The following is a 22,651-nucleotide window of genomic DNA, read 5'->3' as shown; positions in this document are numbered from 1 at the left end:
TATGACCCCAAAGGAAACTGTATTATGTTTACTTTTGTATGTGTTTGTGCTCTCCTGTATGCAGGCCAGTGTGCATGTGTGTGTTGGGGATATTGGCCAGAGTGCAATGCCCATTTGTTGGAACATTGGACAGCTGGCATAGTGAGTCACAATCCTGACAGATGACTAGTAGGCCATGATGCCATTCTCTGTCAACAACACCAGAAAAAGTGTGTGTGTTCTTGTTCATAAATCTATCAGAGTCGTTCTGTGCACAAATGTGCTACATTTGTTGTACTTGTGAGTTTTGTTTATGATCTCTATCTCACCATCTTGCTTTTCACCAGCTCTTCGATGGCACTGACCAGTTCAGCAGCACTGGGTGTCTCTGAACTGTTGGGACGAGCGGACAGACGAGACGCAGACTGAAAAAGAGAGAGTAAATGGAAGACAGAAAGAAAGAAGTAAAGTTAACAATTAAGGTGTAAAACGTGACAAATGTAAAACTTGGCAGTGCTGCATGCGTACAGGAGTCATACATTCTCAATGGCTACTACTATGTATGTGATCAGGCTCACCATTGTTGAGTTTGGACCCCGATATTCCACATGTCCAAATATGGACTTGGTGGGTGTGATCTCCCTAATAAAAGGGTTAATTAGGGGCCAAGTTGGAGCCAGTCAGAGGCTGGTCTCAGGGAAACAAGGGTTATGAGGTGGGTTTAGGTCAAGGGCAAGCTCTGGGGTTGGACTGTTCTTCAAGCACCTTGTTTGGTCAAGCAACTCATATACAGCAAAGAGTGTTGCTAAATACTCCATTGGAGAAAGTTTGCCTCTGCAACAGAGCCCAGTCTGAGGCATAGTGGCAGGCAAAGTTTTAAAAGGATCCCCTGTTCAAAACCAGACTTAATGGGAATTCACCATTTAGTCCCACAAACACCTCGCCACTGCAGCAACACGAGAATGGAGTATTCACTTCAGCAACAGTAGAACAATTACACTCCAAGGGAATGACATTTAGTTGGTGAAATAAGACAACAATAAGGCAAGAAAAAAAAGTTAAATAAAAAAGTGGAGATGAAGAAGTGGTTTTACATGGAGAGATAGGGAAACTGGGAAAGAAGAGAAGCAGAACAGAAATCAACGTAATGCTGAAGGAAGGAACATGCAACCATCAAGAAAATAAGAGAAAGAAAAGAAACGTTATTAGTGCCAAAGTAAAAGCTTAGTTGTGCTATTGTAAGCGCTGCATGCATGTAAACTGATATTTGTACACATCTATACGGAACCAAAAACAAAACTTTGGCTGTTTAAATAAAGATGAATGGGAATACAATATTTAATAAAAATGTTTTTGTTATTTTAGATTTACAATCCAAGATCAACCCTCCTCCAAATAATATCTGTATTTGTGTGCCACCACATTGCGGATTAAGCAAAAGCGTGTTAGGCCCATTTAAAATTAAGCACAATAATATGAACAATAAAGCTTAAATGCAAAACATAACCCTGATTTGTCTTGGGTGGTTTAGTGCGTTGTGTTTTCTGCATACCATTGTCTATGACCATGTATGTGTGTAAATCTTTTTAGATTGTCCTGTGTGACCCACCTTGTCGTCTTGGGAGTCAGGCTGCAGCAGGCTGTGCTGCTGGATGGCCATAGGGGGAGGTAAAGGGACAGCATCAGCCCCCTCTTCTCCTTCCTCCTCACCGCAGCTCTGCATGCCTGATGAGGAAGACTTAGACAGGGTACCACTGCTCAGCCCCTCATTACGCATACGCTAGGTAGAGAGAGAAGGAGGACAATGATTGTCAGCCTGTAGGTCAGAACCAAAACTGTCTCTTTGAATGTTCAGACAGTGATCTACTGATTTATCTGTTCTTACTTCCTCCAGTGTCTCGTCCTGTGGCGTGGCTGCACTGTCGTCAGAGTCCTTCTGTGAGCCGTGCATTGTGTCCATGTTCTTCCTTGTGCCATCACGGTTCTTCTTGTGTTTGTGGGCGAGCTTCTTGACGTGGCCATCTGCTTTGCCGGAGCTGAGCCGCCGTACAGGGCTGGTCAGCCACTTCCTTAAGGTGTTCCCTGGACGTTTGGGGCCTGGTGAGCTGTGAGGACCCAGGGTTTGGCTGGAGCCTGGTTGGAGGGCATCGTTACTGGATACTGACAAGGTGTCTGAGGTTGGGGGGAAAAAAAGAAAGAAGGGGTTGATAATGATATTGACATAAATAAAGAGGCATAATCCATGATCCACAAGATTGGAACTTTCTTTTGGTTTTACATTGATTGACAGGTCTTTTAATTCAGGGACTAACACTAGACAACGACTAACCCATGTCATGTTGATTTAGACTTATGTAGTTGTCAGTCGTTGTCTTCTTTTTTTCGCATTGAAGTTCTATTTAGACATTAAACTAAATACTTAATCAGTATCAATCACTTGTATGTTACAAGTGATTGATATGATATGTGTTATGTGCAGTAGGCGGGCTGGCCTCTTCCTCGCACTGATGGTTGCTCCTTAGGGAATCTGTAGGAGGAAAGCTCTTCTTCGACTAGTAATGGAGCGAAAAGAAAATAATACAGGATAAAGGGATGCTGGAGGCTTTTGTCTGAATACTTCAAAGATACATCCATCGGTCTGTCTCACCTGTCTGCTCATCCAGACCTGTTCCCCTTCCTATCTTTAACCTAACCTCCTTTCCCCTCCATTGCTCTGACACTCCCTGACCAGTTAGCTGCACGCTACTGAATGAGAAGACAGAACCTCTCGACTGGCTCAACAAGATATGAGACTGAGTAGTCTTGGAGTGATATTGTCGAGGTTGGATTTCTTTGTGTGCTGTCACAATGTGCAACATGACCCCAACTCTGACACCACACAGCATTCCCTGGACAAGACCTTTCACCTCCTGTAAGAATTAACAAGAGGTAACAGCATGATTTAAGATTATCCCTTACTCTGCTGCCAATGCAAGAGGACAAAGTAAAAAAGAAGAAGAACTTAGGCAATCACCTAAGGATAAGGAGGGAAGCTCTTACTATCTACTGGGACAAAGTTCTCATCAAAGCCTCTCAATATGCTCCTAAACTGATGCTTTCAATCACTTTAAATGTAAAGCTGATCAGAGCTGTAGCTAAACTAAATTAGAAAATTCTCTAAGATGATGTCCTCATGGTGCAAATTAGCAAAAACAAGTGCATCTCTAGGGCGGCTGGAATTGACTCAAGAACAATACTATTCTCCAATTGCGTCATATCACATGATGAGTTGTTGAGCTTCAAAGCTAATTGCAAAAAAAGAAAAAACAATTTCTCAGTTTTTTAGAAATATATTAAACTAAAGGATACTGTGCAGCTTGACTAAAGAGTAAAAGGTGAGAGAGATTCAGGCTAAAAAGACGCAGCTGCTAAAGATTAAACCATGTGACCTGAATGGCTCTTATGAATGGCAGGTGTGGAAATTCTGCCTTCCCTCATTGGACACTGCATCTGTATGTGAATGTGCATGTCAGTTATTCAGCCTCTGGGAGACTTAATTTTACTGCGCTCCACTGATACGAAGCATGTGTTTTCACATTGCATGCAAGGAAAGAGAAAAGCACAGTTCCCAGAATAACAAGCATCTCCCACATTAAGACTCTGAAGCCATCTTCTCTGAGACTCCTCTCACCATCTCACTCTGACAAAGCCCAGGTCATCTGGAGATATCTTCAGCATAACCTGAGCGATAATAGTCCTGATCTTTCGCCGGTTCTGCAATACTTAAGCTGCCTAGTGCAAGCTTTTCTTAGCCATGAGTCAGGCCACAATAACATGAACGTGTCAAGGCAGAGCAGGCGTGAACATCTTTTCATCCTGTGCTCATCTTGCAATTTATTTTTTATCAGATAGAAATTCAGACGGATCCTGTTCCATTCCAGGAAAGGGGAGGCTTGGACTGCTCTGGAGATCAATAAATTCCACCCAAAGCACATATTTAAAGATAGGAGGAGTGGAGGTGTTGTCTGTCTCGCTTAGGGGCAATTTGATGGAAGATAATCCTTTTGTTGGCACAAATCTTTACATGAAATCTAACTCTTTAGTATTTATTTTGGGGGAACTGTGTGATTTTACCTGCCTGCACCATCTCCCCTGCAGTACCAAATGAAAAAACCAACCTTCCCAACTGTTTGTTACGATACTGGAATGTTTTAGTCATGGATACAATCATGGAGCCTAAGTAAGGCTGTAATTCTGATGACACAGAATACATAAGCATTTACTATTATTGCTCTCAGAGGACTATTAAAACCTTCCTTTATGAGTTCTGTATATTGATGCTTATTTATATTACAATCAGAAAGTACAGGTGTAGTTGACTATGCGTTTGAATTATTAGCGTGTTAAAGTTGAAGTGTTGAATACCTCAATTAGAATATCTGAGTGGACACTAAAGCATCACACAACTGTCCCAACTAACCCAACTGTCATTTTCAGTCCCCTTTCCGCTACATCTATTATAAATGACAGACAACATTGACAACCTATAGCACACACCATCTCCTTGTGCACATGACTTAACACTTAGGTGGAAATTTGTGCTTTCAAAGGGACTGAACCAGGGAGCAGTCAGGACTTTTCATGTAGAGCAAACAGACCGGAGACACGCTGGGGTCATAGCCTAACATGTAACCATGCTGTTAGCAAGTACATCTCAGCTATTACATCAGAGGCTGCAGGGCAAGTAAAGCAGACAAATATTTTACCCTGTCAAGTCAAACCAATTGGATTTATGGTGAGAAACAATTACTTTTATCCTCTTGAATGTCATTCAGATACGATACAGAATGTAAAACTGAGATTGTTGCCTTTGTGGTCCTGGTTGTAAGGGAATGCTGCCTCAATAAGATTAAATTACAATTTTTACATAAATTTGGAACATCATAAATTAGCAGAGAATAAGCTTTACTAGAGACACATTTAAATTTCAGATAAGTTAATAAATTGACATTAATATATATTATAGCTTCAGTAATAATTGAACCATGAATAATGTGGTGCTTTTGGCCAGAAAACATTAAAAAAGCAAATAAATAAATGAATATACTTGGACAGTTAGATGAGCATCTGGTGCTATCTACACGCTCTGACCGAAGAGGTTGTGCTAACAGGGGTGTAAATGGATAAAACATGGGGTCAGCAGCCTCGACACATTCCTCCTCAGTAGAAAATAACCCTTGAGACACACATACACACACAGAAGGCACGACCTTTGTCCTTTGCCCTGCAGGGTGTTTTTCATTGTGGAGACACCTCAGGAACAGCTGGTCAGGTTCTCACTCATGGGAAACAAAAATGGGGGACATAGTTTGTTCACAAGGGTGTCCTCCTCACATAATCACTGTTTTTATATTGAGTATTAATATTGAGTCACAGAAATAAGCCATGCTTTTTGAGAAGATTAAACTTAATTTATGAACATACCGTATAATTCTTAGACTCTTCAATCCTACCGCTAAATATATACATTAAGACAAAATGAATAATCCACTGGACTGAAAAGCCAAGAGGCTTCTTAAGTTCTTAAGTGGGTTATTCAGTTTGTCTTGACGTTGTACTTACCTGTAGGCAAAAACTGCTGTATTTCCTCAGGTTTGCACACAAATTTCTGCATCTCCTGTACACATCTACATCTAAATCTCTCACCTTTGCTATAGTCAAAATAGTTTTCTGAAAAACATTTGAGAATTTGAAGACATTGCCCACAGTGGGCTTTGAAATGTCTAGCAATATGTTTGTTAATCTTGGCTAAAATGATTATCCTGACTCAGTTAGGAATGGTGTCTCTGTGTCCAGAGCAATTTTGCATCAAAGGCACATAATTCAATTGATACGACTGTGATGATCATAGAGGTCATAAACTTTATTTATTTTTTTTTAAGTATTTTTGGGGCTTTTATTGCCTTTTATTGATAGTGACAGCTGAAGATAGACAGGAAACCGGGGCAGATAGAGGGGATGTTACACAACAAAGGGCCGCAGGTCGGATTCAAACCCTGGGCTACTGCAGCAAGCAAGTAATTGATGTAGAATTCGTGTTTTGCATATGGTACAAACTGCTGTACTTAATACATAAATGTGCCGACATTCAAACTTCAAAATATTGACTAACTGCCTCCACCATCTGCTTAAACATACAAAAGCACAGCATTACAAAGGCAAAGACCTCCGAAAAATAACATTATCTCAGTTTAACTCTGTGGGCTAATATTTCTGAGACGAGACCCACCAAGAGTCCACCAGATGCTCTCCACTGCTAGATGTTTGCTAATTTATCAGCAAGCTACCATAATTCAGTCACTGCTCATTCATGCTACTGCAAAGAACATGCTAGATTTACAACTTTGTGTGTGTGCCCATGTCTCAGAATAGGAGGGAAGGGAGGGGCTGTTGTACAACTGGAGTGATCCCAAAAGTCTGCGCAGCTCCACAGAAGCATGCCTGGGATTCCAGAGGTGTCACCAGGGGAGCATCTTTCGTGTGGTCTTATGTTCCCCAGGATAAGTGATACAAACACAGATGCACACAAACATCAGTCAGTGTGGTTGGAGACAAGCGTTTAGTGGTGGAGGTGCAGCGTGCGGGAAAGCTCCAGGGGATTTGGGCGAGCTGATCTGTAAAAATGTGGACAATGCCACCGACAGCCATAGTTAGGAAGGGCGTGGAGTTGGGATGGGGAATATTGGAGAGGGGAATTTAGAGACAACCAGCTACACATTCTGGCAAAACTAGTCTGATATTATGGTGTTTAAGGTTTTATTAGACTGTATATGGCAGACAACTGTGAAAACTTTAAACAGAAAAGGATTAGCAATGTGAGAAGCTCCTCATTTTCCTATTTGACCTCATTAATTCATTTTCTCCATGGGGTCTAGAATAACACCCTTTGCCCATCTGTGCCGCACCCGCCTGACCAGGCATACAGATATAATCTTGTCAATGTAATTTCAGTAGATTTAATATATAATCACGTAACAGTGCATTCACCAAATTACTTCCAATACCATAATGCCACAACATAATCCACACTTGATTAGTGAATGCCCTCAGTGTTAAACCCATTTGTAGACAGGCTGTCAAAGAAGAAAAAACTGTAGTTCTACACCTGAAACAATTGTATTTCTAATCCCACTGTTTGACTCTACATGCTTTTAGAGCAAACACTGCGACTTTATGTCATATAATCAGAAGCGTAGTCTAAAATAGATTTTATCACCACATTTTCTTTACAGCTTAATTTAATGAAAAATAGAACTTATCACTTATGTAATTTCTCATTCTCAACTTTTCAGTCTTTTTCTACTGTATAGTATTCAAAAAGCAAAAACTGCAATTGCATCTCCACATAACAACCAAATACAGAATGTTACAATCTCTAGATCAAACTCCGGTGTTTTGTCAAGTAAAAACCTACCCTGACATAGAAATACTGTTTGTTTAGATAAGCAGAAGAGCAATAAAAAATACTTGTGTACTACACATTATATCGTTCCTCATGACACATGATCGAGGCACCTACCCAGGTCCAGCAGCCAGAATTTGCAGTTGTCAGAGTGTCCTCCCTGTGCTGAATCCATGGAGCAAAATGGGTTCAGAGACACCAAGGACTCGATTCCACGAGCCATATCAGTCAAATATCAACCCTCTGGGATTCTGACTTGAAATATTCCCTCACAGCATCTCTGCAGGTAAGACAACTGACTTTAAATGTCTATTCACCATTCAACTGTTTAACTTATAGTTCAAAGTAAAAATAATTCTGCAGTAACTATGTCGCTGAAATTTCAGGGAGAGAAAGTGTGAAGTCCAGTGTGCGGAAAAAGAAAAAGTCAAATGCAGCATTAGAGAGTAGGATGTTTTCTCTCCCTCTCTCTTTGTATCTCCTTCCCTCCCTCCCTCATGAGTGGGCTGCTGTGAGGATATTGGGCAAGCCTCCACTGTGCCTCGTCTGTTCCAAGGGGATGTCTGTAAACATGCAGCACATCTACCGTATTACCCTTTGTAGAAGCACCCACTCACTTTGTGTGGGCGGGTGCATATTTTACAGGCATTAGGATGCATACAAGTTGTGCAGTATGCTTGGAACAAATATAGACTTGGTTATGAAATGAAGAGAAGCAAACAGCAAAATGCTCCTACTGTCATAGTGAGAGGTTGGTTACAAATTTCACATAAATTCTACAATTCAGAATCTCAAGAGTCTGGGTTTTGCAATTACTACTGTATATATGCAACATTAAACTCTATTTGCTACATCTTCACTTCATCTGACAAACACATTGCACAAAGACCTCCCTGCTTAACTGTGAGTGTGTGTGGTTGTGTGTGTGTCTCTCTGGGTACTAAACACACTCTTTCCTGTACAAACACGTACACACTTGTACATACACCTCCTGCACTTATTCTTGGCTCCTTACAGAGTCCTTTTATCAATAACACTGTCATTAAGTGAGTACTTTAGTACTTTTTTCATTCTGAGAGTCAACCTGCATGTTTTGGTAAACAGGGGAATTCCAGTAATCCAACTGGATATGTGATTAGCGTGTAGGTAGAAGTGCCTCTAAATGCAATTTAACAGGAATGTGTAGGTTTGCACAGATTCCAGCAGCTAGTTGAACAACACACTTCATTTAATATTTAGAAAACACACACACACACTGACCACATACTACAGATTTGAACAACTGTTATTTCGCACTAAACATCCTATAATCAGAGCAGACAACCAGCTGCCAGCTTTACACTTTGCAGGCTAATCCTACTGAATGTGAACCACCTATTCTATTCTGTTATTCCAGACACAGACATTGGCCTCCAACAGTCAATTATTCCTGGTTGTGAGACACAGCAGGAAAAGGGGAGATTTCCCAGAGAACACTAATCCCCTAAACCGTCACCCTTCCACAACTTTGTACAAAGTGGCCTACATGGCTGGTCAGTAAACACAAAAGGCTGACAAAGTAGCAAAGACGTTTTTTTTGTCATCCTCGTCTTCCTCTTCCTCAGCAGCAGCCTTTTTTTGACCACATCAACCCCTGCAGTGAGAATCTCCTTTTCATTATTCCCTCTGGCCACCCAAACACACAACCACAACCAAGGAAGAAAGGGAAGCAAGATAAAAAAAAAGTGAAGTGGCAGTTAAAAGTATAAAATAAGTAGTTAGGGAAATTCTACCCTTGTTCCTGCGCCATACTAGTAAATCATTCAGCTAATTCCAAAGTTGTGAGTTCCTGTATGTACAGTCCAAGCATCCTATAATTTTAAATACAAATGCAGAGCAGATCTCATACTGACTACACAGAGGCTGCCAGGAAAATATTTGTATGCTAAATTACCATAGAAACAAGCAGTACAGCTCACACCCACTCTTCCAGATTAAAGAGGGAAAGGCACAAGCTGAAACTTCTGTCAAGATGCGATGACAGCAGCTCATAACTCAGTGTCAAATCAGGGTCAGGTCTGTGTATAGAACGCCTTCCACTCACTCTCTTCTGTTTGCTATAATTATTCTATGTTTAGTACTTTAGATTATGATTTGGATAAATATACGTAGTATACATACTATATATTTCTCTATGTATACAGAGTTTGAGATGAGGTCATCAGCAATGCCTTACATGGCCCAGGTGCAGACATGAGATAAAATAGAATTAAATCTCCAATCAGCCCTGACTGCCTAAGCACAGTGAGATAAATTAGCAGATATCATTGCATCATACGAGGAGCTGATGCTCAGAACGCAAAACAATGAAGGAATCAGCCATCATCACAGTAGCAGATTTAACAACTAGTGGACCAATATGGGATTTTCGATGGCCAATGCAAATATAGAGATGGGCTGCCGATATCAAAACTAAGAAAATCAATGTACAATTCTATTCTATTCTATTCTATTCTATTCTATAGGAAATTCAGGCATTTGCAGGTTGCCTGAAAGTTACAGTACAGCACTTGAAACTAACTTTTTCTCCACCTTCCCAAAATTCACAAAAGCACAAACATTGTTCCACAACAGCCACACTGACAAGGGTGCCTGCAAATGTGTCTGAAGACATGTTTTATTTATTGGCCTTGTTAGCACAGACATCGGCTGATGCCGATTATCTCAACATGCCAAATAATCGTCCCAATCAATTGTCTACCACCGTCTATCACTACTAACAACAGTTCACAAGAATATGGGATCCATAGCAGCGGGGTCTGACATGATCCATACCAACTGGATAAAGAAACCCATCACCACTACAAGAATACCAATAGTGGCCACCTGAGCAGCTGCTATGTCTTTGTCAGAGGTTGATTTTAATGATGGGAGTATAAAAAGATGGGATGGATTTACCAAGACACACCCAACATGCCAAGCATTACTGTTATCAAGAAAATGTTTTATATTGGATACCTAGAACTAGCAGGCTATGACCCTTTATCAATATTTAAAATTGGGCGATATTGTTAAATTAATCTTACATGTTGTCATGAACCAACATATGGATGTTATGAAATACATATTTGTTTCAATAGGGTGGCCAGATTTGCGCTCAAAGTTGTATCCTCTTTTCTTATCTTCAAATTCAAGTATATATTTGACTAAGATTTATCTCTTATGTTGGTAATTATGATCAAATTTAATGAGTTGAGTTTATGTTCTGGCAGGATATGATTCAACCATATTTCTGTTGCTGTAACCAGAGCTGGTGTGATATTAACACACATAGACTGTGGAAATAACCTTGGGAACCACATTATTGACTTGTCTTAATAAGACCCTTCGGGCATGACAACAGATGCAAATTCTGACATCATAACTTCCACCTTCACAAGGCTGTTTAATATTTTATGTTTGTTACAATGGAGGATGCATGCTGCTGCGTGTTTAAGACAAAATAAAGGTTTCTCACAGTGATGAGATCTGTAAACAGGGCTGGGAATCCAAAGGTTGAAATTATTTCAAGATAATTAAAAGAAAGCTGTGCTTCTAGCAAACTTTCCACAGTTGCATAGCAACACCTAGAAATACATGTACTTCCCCAAATAGCTGTTTGGTTAGAAGTGAAGGTTTTGCAAGTCACCAATGCTATGTTTGCAAACAAGAAATACATCCTTGTAGCTTTCCCTGTTTGTGTCTATGTGTACATGGATGTGGCAAGCAGTTGTTGGGTGAGATAACAAGATTCTGCGGGCCGCCTTGCTGCTTCAAAACCTGAAATGCATCCAATTAGCTTTCTGAATGTTCTGAAGTGTCCAAATGTGCATGAAAAAACTAACTTGTGGGTATGAAAATCCAAGGAAACAATGTCCTCCTACCTTTGTGGTTGAAGAGACCCTCCATCTCCATGGAGGACCTGGAGTGAGCAATGCAGAGCATGGAGCATGGTACTATGCCCTCTTGGGCTGGAGAGCGGTCTGTGGTCCGCACCAGGCACCAGTCTGGCTTGTCGTGGAGTCGCTCCAGAACCTCCACTGTCTGGCCTCTGCGTACTGTCAGTTCCCCACTGCTGCTACCATTACTGGCCATGAAGTCATGGATCACCACTGTCAACTCGCAGCCACCGGACAGCTGAAATGGAGGACAGAAGTGATGTCTGTGAAAACTAATCTTTATCAGTTAAACTTTTTTAAATATTTGTTGATTTTATTGCTACTGTTCACGTTTGCACAAAGCATGAATACAGTCTCTTAATTATATCCAACAAGTCATACAACAAAACAATGTGAAACTAAATACAGTAAGCTTGTGTGTAGTGATAAACTGCATTTAGATTGTTGCTAAATTGACAAAGGAGGAATGAGAATCCTTGGAATTCAGCACCAGTGTGCAGTCAGATTTAGGACTTGAAACACTGAATAAAAAAGTGTCATATAATAGCTACATTTCATCAGTGTCTCATCCAGTCAGTACTGATTACCAGCACACAGGACAAACAGATCTAAATTAAATTTCCTATTATTTCTCCTGCTTTTTAATAATTTTAACAGAAGTATATTTAAAATAAAGTTGAGATAGTATTGTATTAATACCTGGTACAATAAGCTGATGATGCTTGTTGGCATCATCATTCAGTAAAGTTACATCTAACATCGCTAAATGGAATTAATGAGCTCTCAGAACAAAAAGCAAATATTTCCACACAACATCTTTGGTTCACAGCACTGGTACTCCAGCAGCACTGTAAAGCAAAAGTGTACATGCACTGATGATTGGTGACTCATCCTAGCACAACTAAACAAAACGTCTACTCTGATCAGCCGAGTGTCTATGAAAAGAAAGGCAACATTGGATAGGGGCAGAACAAGGAGGAATTCTACACATGACTGAAAGTACAGCTGTTGGTTGCTATTAATACTTTGAATTCTTACAGAAATCACCTGAGCTCACAAGTGAAAGATATACAGCGACAGTACACCAGAGAGTGCACAAATTCTATTACTGTACAAATACGAAAGACAAAAGCATATACAATGTCCAATAATGTGTAATGTCCTCTATTGTGTGCACAGCGTAAGATCTAACTCGACTTCATGTTTCATGTTTCAAGTTCTTAATATGTAATCAGAAGCAGTTTGCAACTTGTTTGTAAGTCTATTTTTTTATTATAAAGAAAGCAGTTTCAGTTCATGAACTCCATGGTAAAATGTTTATGAATTTTGAAAACCTTAAATGATTTCAGTCATCTTGTGAACATTTATATTAAATGTGACTTAATGGAAGATGAACAAAGTCTTATACATGAGTTATACTATTAGTCATTCAGTTAATAATAGCTACATACCCAGCATACTAAAATTATTCTCACATTTCATGCTTTAAATGGTTCTAAAATTGGACGTGTTATTCATAGTGTTGAAAGTTGTATGTTCCTTGTGTCCTTTACAACTAAAATAGATTGCATGAATAATTTCAAAGATGTTCTCTGTGTAAATGTCACAATGGTGCTTTTTTTTCAAATACCAAAGGACATTATTACATACATATTACATACCCTTTGGTAGTGTGGTAAAGCCAGAGAGCTGAGGAGCTGAGAAATGGGATGTGAATTCCTGTCCTCCAGCTTTTCCATTGTTTTCCACTCCCTCATTGCGAGAGAAGTCCCAAAGAGACAAAAAACTCTACAGCAATCTGATTTCTAAAGCAATCCAATTTCTAAAGCAATCCACTAAAATTGTCCTAAATTACAACGAGAAGATGCTTCCTAGATAAGCACAAGTTATCTAGAAAATAGTAAAATTGATTTAACTTTTTATGGAATATTTCCCCTGGGAAAAACAGCCCCAGATAATTACAATCTTGATCCATTAGAACATCCAAAGGCCAGAAGAAAAGTTGCTGCTGTCAACAGCACTCCTCTGTGGGTGCTTACAATCAGGCTATTGAAGGTTAAATGATTCCCTGCCGTGTGTCTCCTCCCCGAAGCGGAGCAGTTAATCCATCCTCGTCTTTAAACAAATATTGCCACAATTCAGCTCGCTAGTGTCCATTTATCAACAAAAACGCAGAAGAAAGTCAGAGGCAAAAAAAACATAGTGGTTGCCTGAATATTTGTATGTTTGAAGCAAAGTGTGAGATCGATAGCTGTGAGGACATAAAACTGTGCTCTCCTGTCTGGCATACAGTCGAGCATCCTCTGTGAAGAGAGTGTGGGAGGCTGAAGCTGCTGACACACAAGTCAGTCACTAAAGCATAGACACACACAGGAACATGGGCGCGCACACACACACACACACACACACACACACACACACACACACACACACACACACACACTCACTCTAACACAAACACACCACTGTCACTGCCTCTTGAATGAGAGCTCTCACACAGAGAGAGAGAGAGAGATAGAGAGAATCATTTGAAAAGTGAGAATGAGACCCAAAATTTATACTTGCATGTGTTATTGAGTGTTTTGAATATTTACGCATGGGAGTCCTTAACTGAGGGAACAATGACTTAATTAATTCATGAACACAGAGACAAACTGCTTACCTCCTCACCTTAACAGTTTGGTTTTATGTTGTGTGAAACAACCAAAGAGCTGAACTGTATGCTACCGGTTAACTAAACAGCGACAGTGAACATGCAAAGCTAATTATCGTTATTTTCCTGATTTTCCTCAAGTGTATGAGACCGAGCTGGGGAAAGTCCAACTCAAGTGTGAAAATAATGACCTCATGTAAGAGTCCACTGCAACAGTTTATAATTAGTATTACAAAAAAGTATGGAAATATTTTGTATCTATGTGTGCTGGTGTGTGTGTGTGTGTGTGTGTGTGTTAGCTTTACAGTTGCTCATACTGAGCGTAGGAGGACAGGCCTTCTGTGGTGCTATTACCAGATATAACCACGGCCGAATGTTCCCAGTGAGCTGAGATTCTCTCTCTCTCTCTCTCTCTCTCTCTCTCTCATACACAAACACACACACACACACACACATAAAGAAACATACACATGCTGATTGTGTGAGGAGGAAAAAACAGTCCATCTGACAGAGCTTTAAAGCAAACACTTTCAAAGGAAACAACTTGAGGAAAGTTGCCTGAATCTAATCAGTTTGCTGCTTCGGACGAGCAGGCCACCGTGTGATGGCATGATATGGACCAATGACAGAGAGGCTAAATACTGAATGAACTGAATAGTGTGACACGTGAAGGGAAAAAATAAAATAACACCGATAAATTGGCTATCTTGTGTATTGCTTAAGTGCTGCCTGGTACATTTTGGGTATGAAGAATGCCTGGAGCTTGTGTGTGTGTGTGGGTGTGTGTTCCTACCTTATCACTGTCCAGTGTGTTCTGGGATGTACGTGAGGCAATGGAGATGGTATCTGGTTGGCTGCTGGCATCTCCCTGGCTGTCCAGCTCTTCTCCATCCCTGCAGAAAGACAATGTTATCATTACAGTCATTCCATTAATACTATTATTAATAATAATAACATTTTACTGGAAATGTTGGTTACTGACTATTGAAAACAGAATGGATCCTGGGATGTTTTTTGCCCTGTAGTGTTACTTTTATTTTTCTCCAGCATGGTTGCAATGGTAATTGAATCTTTGCCCGTTTTAATGGTCATTATAGGAGAACTGATTAGAATAGTTTTTAAACTTACTACAGTATTTATTTTCAAATATTTATTGCACATTCAAATGTAACAAAAATGTCAGTTTAGAGTATTACACAACTTACCGTCTGCCTTTATGTTTAGTTGTAGTAGCTTTAGGGATGTGGATGGGCTCCTTCAGAGCTCCTCGCAAGTGCACAGTTCGTTCCTGGATGACCTCCCGAATGTGTTTGATCCAGTCCTGCTTGTTCTCAATACTTGAAGCCTGGGACACAACACATAATTAAGTCAGATAATGATTAACAGGTTCTGTGTTAAAGCTGTCATGTCAGCAGTGTAGCCAAGTGTCTCTTTTTCTGCTTTTTTTACATACAGACACAGACAAAACTTTAAATCAGCAACAAGAGATGTGAGAGGCGGAGAAAAATAAAAGCAGTTGCTCCTTCACTTGGCTTGAATGAATTAATTGCTGACCTATAACACAGCATGAGGTTTAATTTAGCAATTATATAGTTATGTCAGATCCCACATTTGATCAACGCAATCTTTTACTTCAGTATGTGACTCAAGTACGAGATTGCGTTGATTCAGACACAATGTGAAATGATGACAACGCTGTCTCCTGAACACCACTTAGGCTTCAACAGAGAGAAATATAGACATTTATTGTCAGCCTCCTTGGTATTTACGTCACCGTGCCAATGCGACACCGTATTGTGCATAAGACTGTGTCTCCTCTTCTTCCTTCACTTGGCAACTAACAGCACCAAGGCTGCTGTGGCACTGTGTTACATAAGACCAAGATTAGGATGGTCATCCGAAGTTATGCAATAAAACAGATAGCTGTAAAGCACTCATTCACACGTCGTAACACATACACTGTCTTTCTCTCTGTAAGTCTCAAAAACAAACACACATCTACACACACCCTGCATAAAACATTGCTTCTGACTCACTACGTGAGAACTACCAAGTTGCTAGTGAGTTTTGATCATGACCTATCAACTGCTATGCTAATGGTTCTGTGTGATGAGTGAATAAGTAGCAGAACACTCCAACCACCTACAGGGAGTGAACTTTCTTGGCTGAACAGAGGGACCTAAGTAGGTTTTAATGGGGGTGGACTACAGATACAGAGTGACTCTTCTTCTTTCTTTGTGAACAACTTGACTGCTCCTGCAGAAGGGGAATCATATGGGGGTCTATTTTACACTTACAGTACCGGAAGTGGAATTGAAGCTCTTTATGAAGCAAAAATATTTTCTAACTTGATCATTTCTATCTGATACTGTGAAATATTTAAAAGAAGAAAAAGGAAAAACATTCCTAATATAAATATGAATGCAGTCACCAAACATTGCCCCTTTATCTTCTCCACTTAAATCAACATCTTGATACCTTGAGGACGATCTTGTTGTCCGAGGTTGGGGTCCTGCCCACCCACAGGGCAAACTTACAAGGATCTCCCTCCACATGTTCTGTCACTCCAAGCTCTGATGTCTGAAGGGGATGAATAACATGTAAATAAATCCACATGATACATAAACAAACAATTATGCCAAAATAAAACGTGTAGTCATAGTGATCTTCCAGCTGACCCAACTCCCAAAATGGAAAGGATCAATCCTGAAACAAACCGAGTTTTAACTTTACACAACTTTTGAACTTGAATTTTCACCCAACATAACCTGATCCGACCCAAGAAAAAGTCTGATAACGTGAGCAACGCAAAATGCATCTTTAGTTAGGCAATCAATACACAGAAATGTACAACTGTAATGATAGGTATACAGTATATATAACAACTATTCTCTGGTGTCTCATGATAATTTGCGCTTTTAGCATTATGTTCGATGCATCCACAGCTTCCTAACATCATCCATATATATCCTCAGTTACTTTCACAGTACATCTTAATTGACTTCTCAGCTGCCGTAATTGGTAGACAAAAAGAAACAACCCAGTCTGATAAAACAGTATATTACTTACAAAGAGCTTGCTCTTGTACAGGTACTTGCTACGCCCGTTGGAGTCTTTTACTTCTTTGCTGAAGACCAGGGACATCTCAAAGAGGAAGAGGTGCCGGTCTCGACCCTTCCGGATCAGAGTCTTGGGATCCCAGACCTGGAAGGACTCCTGGAGTGTCAACTCTCCCTGGGAGTCAATGTTCCCATCAAACCCTGAGGTAGTGAGGGGAGAGGAGGGAAAAAAGCAATTTTATTTATTTTTTATGTGTGTACAGTATGTACAAACATCTTTGTGGGTGGCAAACAAAAGGAAGTTCTTGTGCTTTCTCGTCTCGCAGGTTCTTATCGATCCTGGTGGAGCCTCCTGCCATGGTCCTGCTAGATTGCTATTGCCAATACTGTTGTTAAAGTGCACCAGTCTGTCTGTCTCTCTCTCTCTCTCTCTCTCTCTCTCTCACCCCAACTGGTCGAGACAGACGACCACCCACCTAGAGCAGAAGGATCTGTCCTAGGTTTCTGTCTTTTAACAGGCAGTTTTTCCTTGCCCTTGTCGCCAAGTGCTTGCTCATGGTGGTACTGTTGGGTCTCTGTAAATAATGTTATAAAGAGTTCGGTCTAGACCTGCTCTATTTGAAAAGTGTCCTGAGATAACTTCTGTTATGAATTGGAGCTATACAAATAAAATTGAATTGAATTGAATTGAAGTTGAATGCAGTTATTGATGACTCACAGCTGAGTAACGCTGTGCTCAAAGTAAGTGACGTGCATCCATTCACAAAAGCGAAGTGAATGTTGAATTAATAGGAAACATTAGACACTCAGAACACACTCAATGAGTGGCTGCACAGTTAACTATGATGTGAGGTCCATGAATAGCAGAGGCCTGTGTGTGTGAGGGTGTGTGCTGTGTATGTTTGTGGTTGGATATACCCACCATCCAGCATAGAGAGATGCATGGCATCATTGGCTCTCTTGGGGACACTGAGCATCACTTCAAGACCATCCTTAATCTCACCTTTACCCTCCTCACAGCATGTCAACAACTCCTACAATCACACAGAGACATACACACAGTGACGTTTAAATGAAGAACACATAAATTATTTTGTTAAAGGGTTAAAGATCCTATTGTGTGAATTTTTCCCTGTAAAAAGTGAATAACGCCTGAGAGGATATCCTTCCTTTTATATTTATTTAAAGGGATGCTGTACCTTGAGAAGGAGCTGGTATTTAGTGATTCTCTGGACTGGTTTGATCAGGTAAGAAGAGATGGAGTTGGCAAGGCGATGTCTTTGCTGGATTTCCTGTTAATCAAAAAGGGAAACAGAAAGCTCTTACAGAAGCTATGGCCAAGACAAATCTTGAGAGCTAACTTATAGATGTTTTTATTTAATTCCAAGGTGTGTACCTGACACACTAATAGTATTGGTAAGTATTGTACTCACATCAAAGTAGGGTCCAGCATGTTCCAGGATGAGCTGGGTGGAGTCAGGCTTGTTCTTACAGTAGTTTACGTACATCTGGAACTTATCAGCCTGAGCAGGAAAAAGTACTTTACTCAAAAGATATCAAGAGTCTTAGATGCTACAAACAACAACTTTAGAAAAAAAATTAATACTCTTTAGGCCTTGAGTACTGTATATGTTTTGGTATCTAAAGGGGTAAAAGTATAAGCACAGCTCAGTAACACAACTATAAACAAAAGTCATAACTTGTATGTCTCTTACCCAAGTCACAAAACAATGGCCGACATCTTCTGGAAGCTGCTCATACTTCTCCAACTCTTTCAGGAAGATACTGGTACAGAGACAGAAAGATTTAAAAAGGAGGAAAAATCAGAAGATGAGGAACAAATTTTGTATATTCAAAGATTTCCACAACTAAATTAGCTTATGTTGATGGTAAAGAATACAGATTTTTGTGGCAGATCACAGCTCTACTGACTTGTGATGAAACTCGTAGAGGTCCTGCATGTTTCCAAAGATGATGTGTTCCTTGTTGACAATACCAGGAGGAATCTCCTCCACACCACTGGTCATCTCCCATAGGTACGTCTGCATAACACAATTAATTAAAACCTAGAAATATCTCTGTGCCAACTCGTCCAATTTAAGATCTGATCATTACATTACATATTTCAGTTATTCACTTACTAAAAAAGTGCGTAAGAAAAGTAAAATGTAACGGATTTTAAAGGGAAATAAATAAAAACTAAGACATTTTTTTTAAATCACACACAAGGGCACTAAAGAGTCAATGCACTCAAAGTCAGGACACTAAACAATTTTTTTAAGGTAAATATCTGTGTGTGTGTTACAATACTTACATCCATACACTCCCGTAAGTCTCTGACATAGGCTTTCTCTGTTTGAATCAGCTCAGCCATTATAAATCTGAAAGGACATGCACATTGGGGTAAGAGACACTGATGAACATGGTCAGGTGGTTTCATTGACCTAATATAAACAAAACAAAATCCTGTAGTCTGTACAGGTTAAACCAAAATATACAAGATTAATTAAAACATTATATAGTATTTAAAAGATAAAGAATTACACTCTGCTTTACTGCCTCTACATCCTTTGTAATTACTGCAGTAAGTGTACACATTCACAGCATGATGACATTTTCAACAACAATGAACAACAATTCAAACACAGACAACAGGAACTTGTATCAAAATCAGCAATTGCAGGTTCAGTGTGGTCATTCTTGATTTATTCTAAAAACCATAACCATATCATATCAGCATGTAATGAGTTCAACAAGTCAATCCACATAACAGGAAAGTGTCTAAGTATTAATATCGAAGTGAAAAGAGCAAAGAGAATGTGTGGCTTTCATATTATAACCTACAGTCAAAAAACAGCCTGCTGTTACAGTAGGTGGTAGCATTTTGGACTATTTATTACTCTAATTGAATCCCAAGCAACTTGACTATCTCTAATATAGCATGTCTTCTAGGCATTAGACAAACAGTGCCGTTGCTGTATGTGGATGCATTTTAATCCCTATATGGCTCACTTATGGCTTGTAGACATATGTACTGCAATTTACAGGCTGTTCATGGGCTCCCTCCTGTACAAATTTCCCCCATAAACATTTAAAACGTAGCACAGATAATCTATACGGCATCAAGACCACTGAAACATTTTGTGATAAATGCTTATAAAGCACAGTACTGCTCACATGCAAAATTCCATCTCTATTTGTTTACACAGTTGAATGGATTCGAAGATTGCAGCATTCACTGTGATGTGGTCATGTTCTCTGGGTAATTTGACATTACACTACACATTATCACTAACACTAGCAATTTGAAATGAAAGCCTGGCTGCAGCTTTACAATGCTAATCACACTGAAAAATAATATGTTTTCATATGTTTGCAGGAAAAAAATTACTGAATTATTCATCTGGGCATTTTTCCAGGCCTGTGTAGGAAACCTGTAATGCTGAACATCAGGTGGTGATCAGGAGAGAGTGTGCCAGGGAAATGGCTGTTGCACGTACTCTTTCCTTCGTGCTGACTTCCTCTTCTCCTCGTTGAGTTCATGGGCAGCATCCCTCAACTTGACCTCTGACCCTGGAGCACTGGCCGGGATGATGTCCAGTTGCAGCTCTTTACTCTGAAAAGGACACAGTGGCTTTTATGTTGCACACAACAGGCATGGTGGTCATTCACTAGTCAAACACCAATGTGTGATGTACTTGCTTTCTGTTAGCACCAGTTCATTAAAACAAACGGCTGGGAGATGGAGTTTACATAGGATCATGCACTGATCCAGTATCTATCTACATTTGACCACCTGGTGCAAGCTCCTACACTTACCCTACACAACTACAATAAAATTAAAGCCAGGCATAGTTTGTATGATTAAATTCATCACATAAACATGATTTTGTTTTAATCTCACACTAGAAAGCTTAGATGCCAAGGTTATATCCTTATTACTATAACCTGTGCCTGACATATACTGTATCCCTCTGTGGTCTTTTATTATACAGCATTAACCCAAAGGTTTAGCATAACGCATATGAATAGTTTCTCAAAACACATTAGAATGAATAGAGCTGATATCTGTATTCTTTTTTGTTTATTATCAATGGTGTGCACTTACGGCCTTGTTGGAATCGGAAGAAATGCCGAGCGCCGTTTCCAGGCAGGTTCGGTATTTGTCCATGCGGAGAGAGAAGTCCCTGTAGCGCTTGTCCACCGAGGACACCCATTTCTTTATCTCCAGGGCATGGGCGTGGCCCTTGTCACAAAACCCATCCGCCAGCTGGATCAACAGCTTTACCCGCTCTTTGGTTTGCTGTCAATAGAGAGACATTTAGGGAGGGGATAGAGAGAAAAGAGAGATGGCCGGCAGTGCCGGTGGAGGAAAGGTAGATAAGAGAGAGAGAGTTAGGAATCAGTGTGTTGCTTGTTAGACACAATGGCTTGTTCTCTAACACAATAACAGTGACACAGCAATGAGGAAAGAGGACAATACACTGCCCTGGGAATGGGCCTCACATGTATTTCTGTGTGTGCAAACACACACACTCCCACCTTTTTTTTTTTTTTTTTTACACAGTTATAGACTAACAAATAAACATAAACACACGTACCTTTGCTGTGATCTGGAAGTCTTCATGCTCTTTTAGTAGCTCCTGTGTGTGATGAATGCTGGAGCCGGTGGATGTGTGTGTGGACAGGTAAAACTCCCCAGTGTCATGGATCCACTCCAGGGCCTGAGGAAACAACCAATCATTAGTGAGTATGCTAACACTGCAGGGATTTTAGTTACACAATTTGACACAGTGACTATTAACTGTCCAAATCTGAAGGCCTGGTACAAGCTGGTGCACTTGAAACTCTTATAATTACAATACAATTAAAGGGGTAGTTTGTATTATTAAACACTTTATCCTCTCCTATCCAGTGGGACATTTGTTTAAATTTGGACGGATTTTCCACTGTATAGTTTACCTACAGGAATTTCCCATTCATGAAAATGTAAGATATCTAAGGAAAGTTGACATCCATATAATTTTAGAAACAACAATATGATAAAGGAATTATATCTTTTTGACACATATCAGTTTACAAACTCACCACCTATCAAAAATATAACATATTCATTCATTTCTAGCATTACATTTCAAACGGTCCTAATTAGTTTCTAGTCTTTTAAATGTCTGCATACTTTATACCCAGCCGTGGCAGAACTGGACCAGTCAAACTGTGTGACCAGAAAGCATTTGGGCCCTGGGGATAAAACCTGGACCGCCTTAGAATAGCCATGTCCTAGAAACATCTATGATGTCATCTGATTTTATTGGCTAAGCGCATTGCTGTGTGCCTGCGCTGTGCTCCCCAAACACCACAAGAGGGAGCAAAGTGTCTTGTATTTGAACAGCCCTAGACCTTACACACAAAGATAGATTCAAGAGTGTAAGTGCCACAAAATTTTTTTTTCCAGTAGCCATGTTTAAATAAATATATCAGACTCAAGCTGTGAAGTGTGAAGATATATTGGCTGCTACTGAAAACATTATTATCCAAACTTATAGTTCCTTGTATCTTTGAACAACAGCTGATCAGACTTGTTTGAGAAATATTAAGAGTT

At 39.9% G+C, this 22,651-nt stretch overlaps 1 protein-coding gene across 6 annotated transcripts in view; it reads right to left on the bottom strand.

The window, feature by feature from the left end:
* The window catches only part of triob (trio Rho guanine nucleotide exchange factor b), a 105,339-nt gene that overhangs the window by 10,927 nt on the left and 71,761 nt on the right, over positions 1-22,651 (bottom strand). For all 6 annotated transcript variants that reach the window (XM_051406301.1, XM_051406296.1, XM_051406299.1 and 3 more), the window contains 17 exons: positions 21,651-21,773; positions 21,158-21,352; positions 20,550-20,665; positions 19,364-19,430; positions 18,982-19,091; positions 18,765-18,834; positions 18,483-18,572; positions 18,249-18,341; positions 17,972-18,083; positions 17,060-17,250; positions 16,469-16,570; positions 15,196-15,335; positions 14,784-14,883; positions 11,323-11,575; positions 1,865-2,151; positions 1,589-1,759; positions 309-404 (listed from right to left, as the gene is read on the bottom strand). In XM_051406301.1, coding sequence (XP_051262261.1) covers positions 309-404; positions 1,589-1,759; positions 1,865-2,151; positions 11,323-11,575; positions 14,784-14,883; positions 15,196-15,335; positions 16,469-16,570; positions 17,060-17,250; positions 17,972-18,083; positions 18,249-18,341; positions 18,483-18,572; positions 18,765-18,834; positions 18,982-19,091; positions 19,364-19,430; positions 20,550-20,665; positions 21,158-21,352; positions 21,651-21,773 — 2,316 coding nt within the window. The remainder of the gene's footprint in view (positions 1-308; positions 405-1,588; positions 1,760-1,864; positions 2,152-11,322; positions 11,576-14,783; positions 14,884-15,195; positions 15,336-16,468; positions 16,571-17,059; positions 17,251-17,971; positions 18,084-18,248; positions 18,342-18,482; positions 18,573-18,764; positions 18,835-18,981; positions 19,092-19,363; positions 19,431-20,549; positions 20,666-21,157; positions 21,353-21,650; positions 21,774-22,651) is intronic.

This window comes from Dicentrarchus labrax, unplaced genomic scaffold, assembly GCF_905237075.1.
Source record: "Dicentrarchus labrax unplaced genomic scaffold, dlabrax2021, whole genome shotgun sequence".
Lineage (NCBI taxonomy): Eukaryota > Metazoa > Chordata > Actinopteri > Moronidae > Dicentrarchus > Dicentrarchus labrax.
The sequence above is the reverse complement of the archived record's forward strand: the minus strand, read 5'-3'. Positions and strand labels throughout refer to the sequence as shown.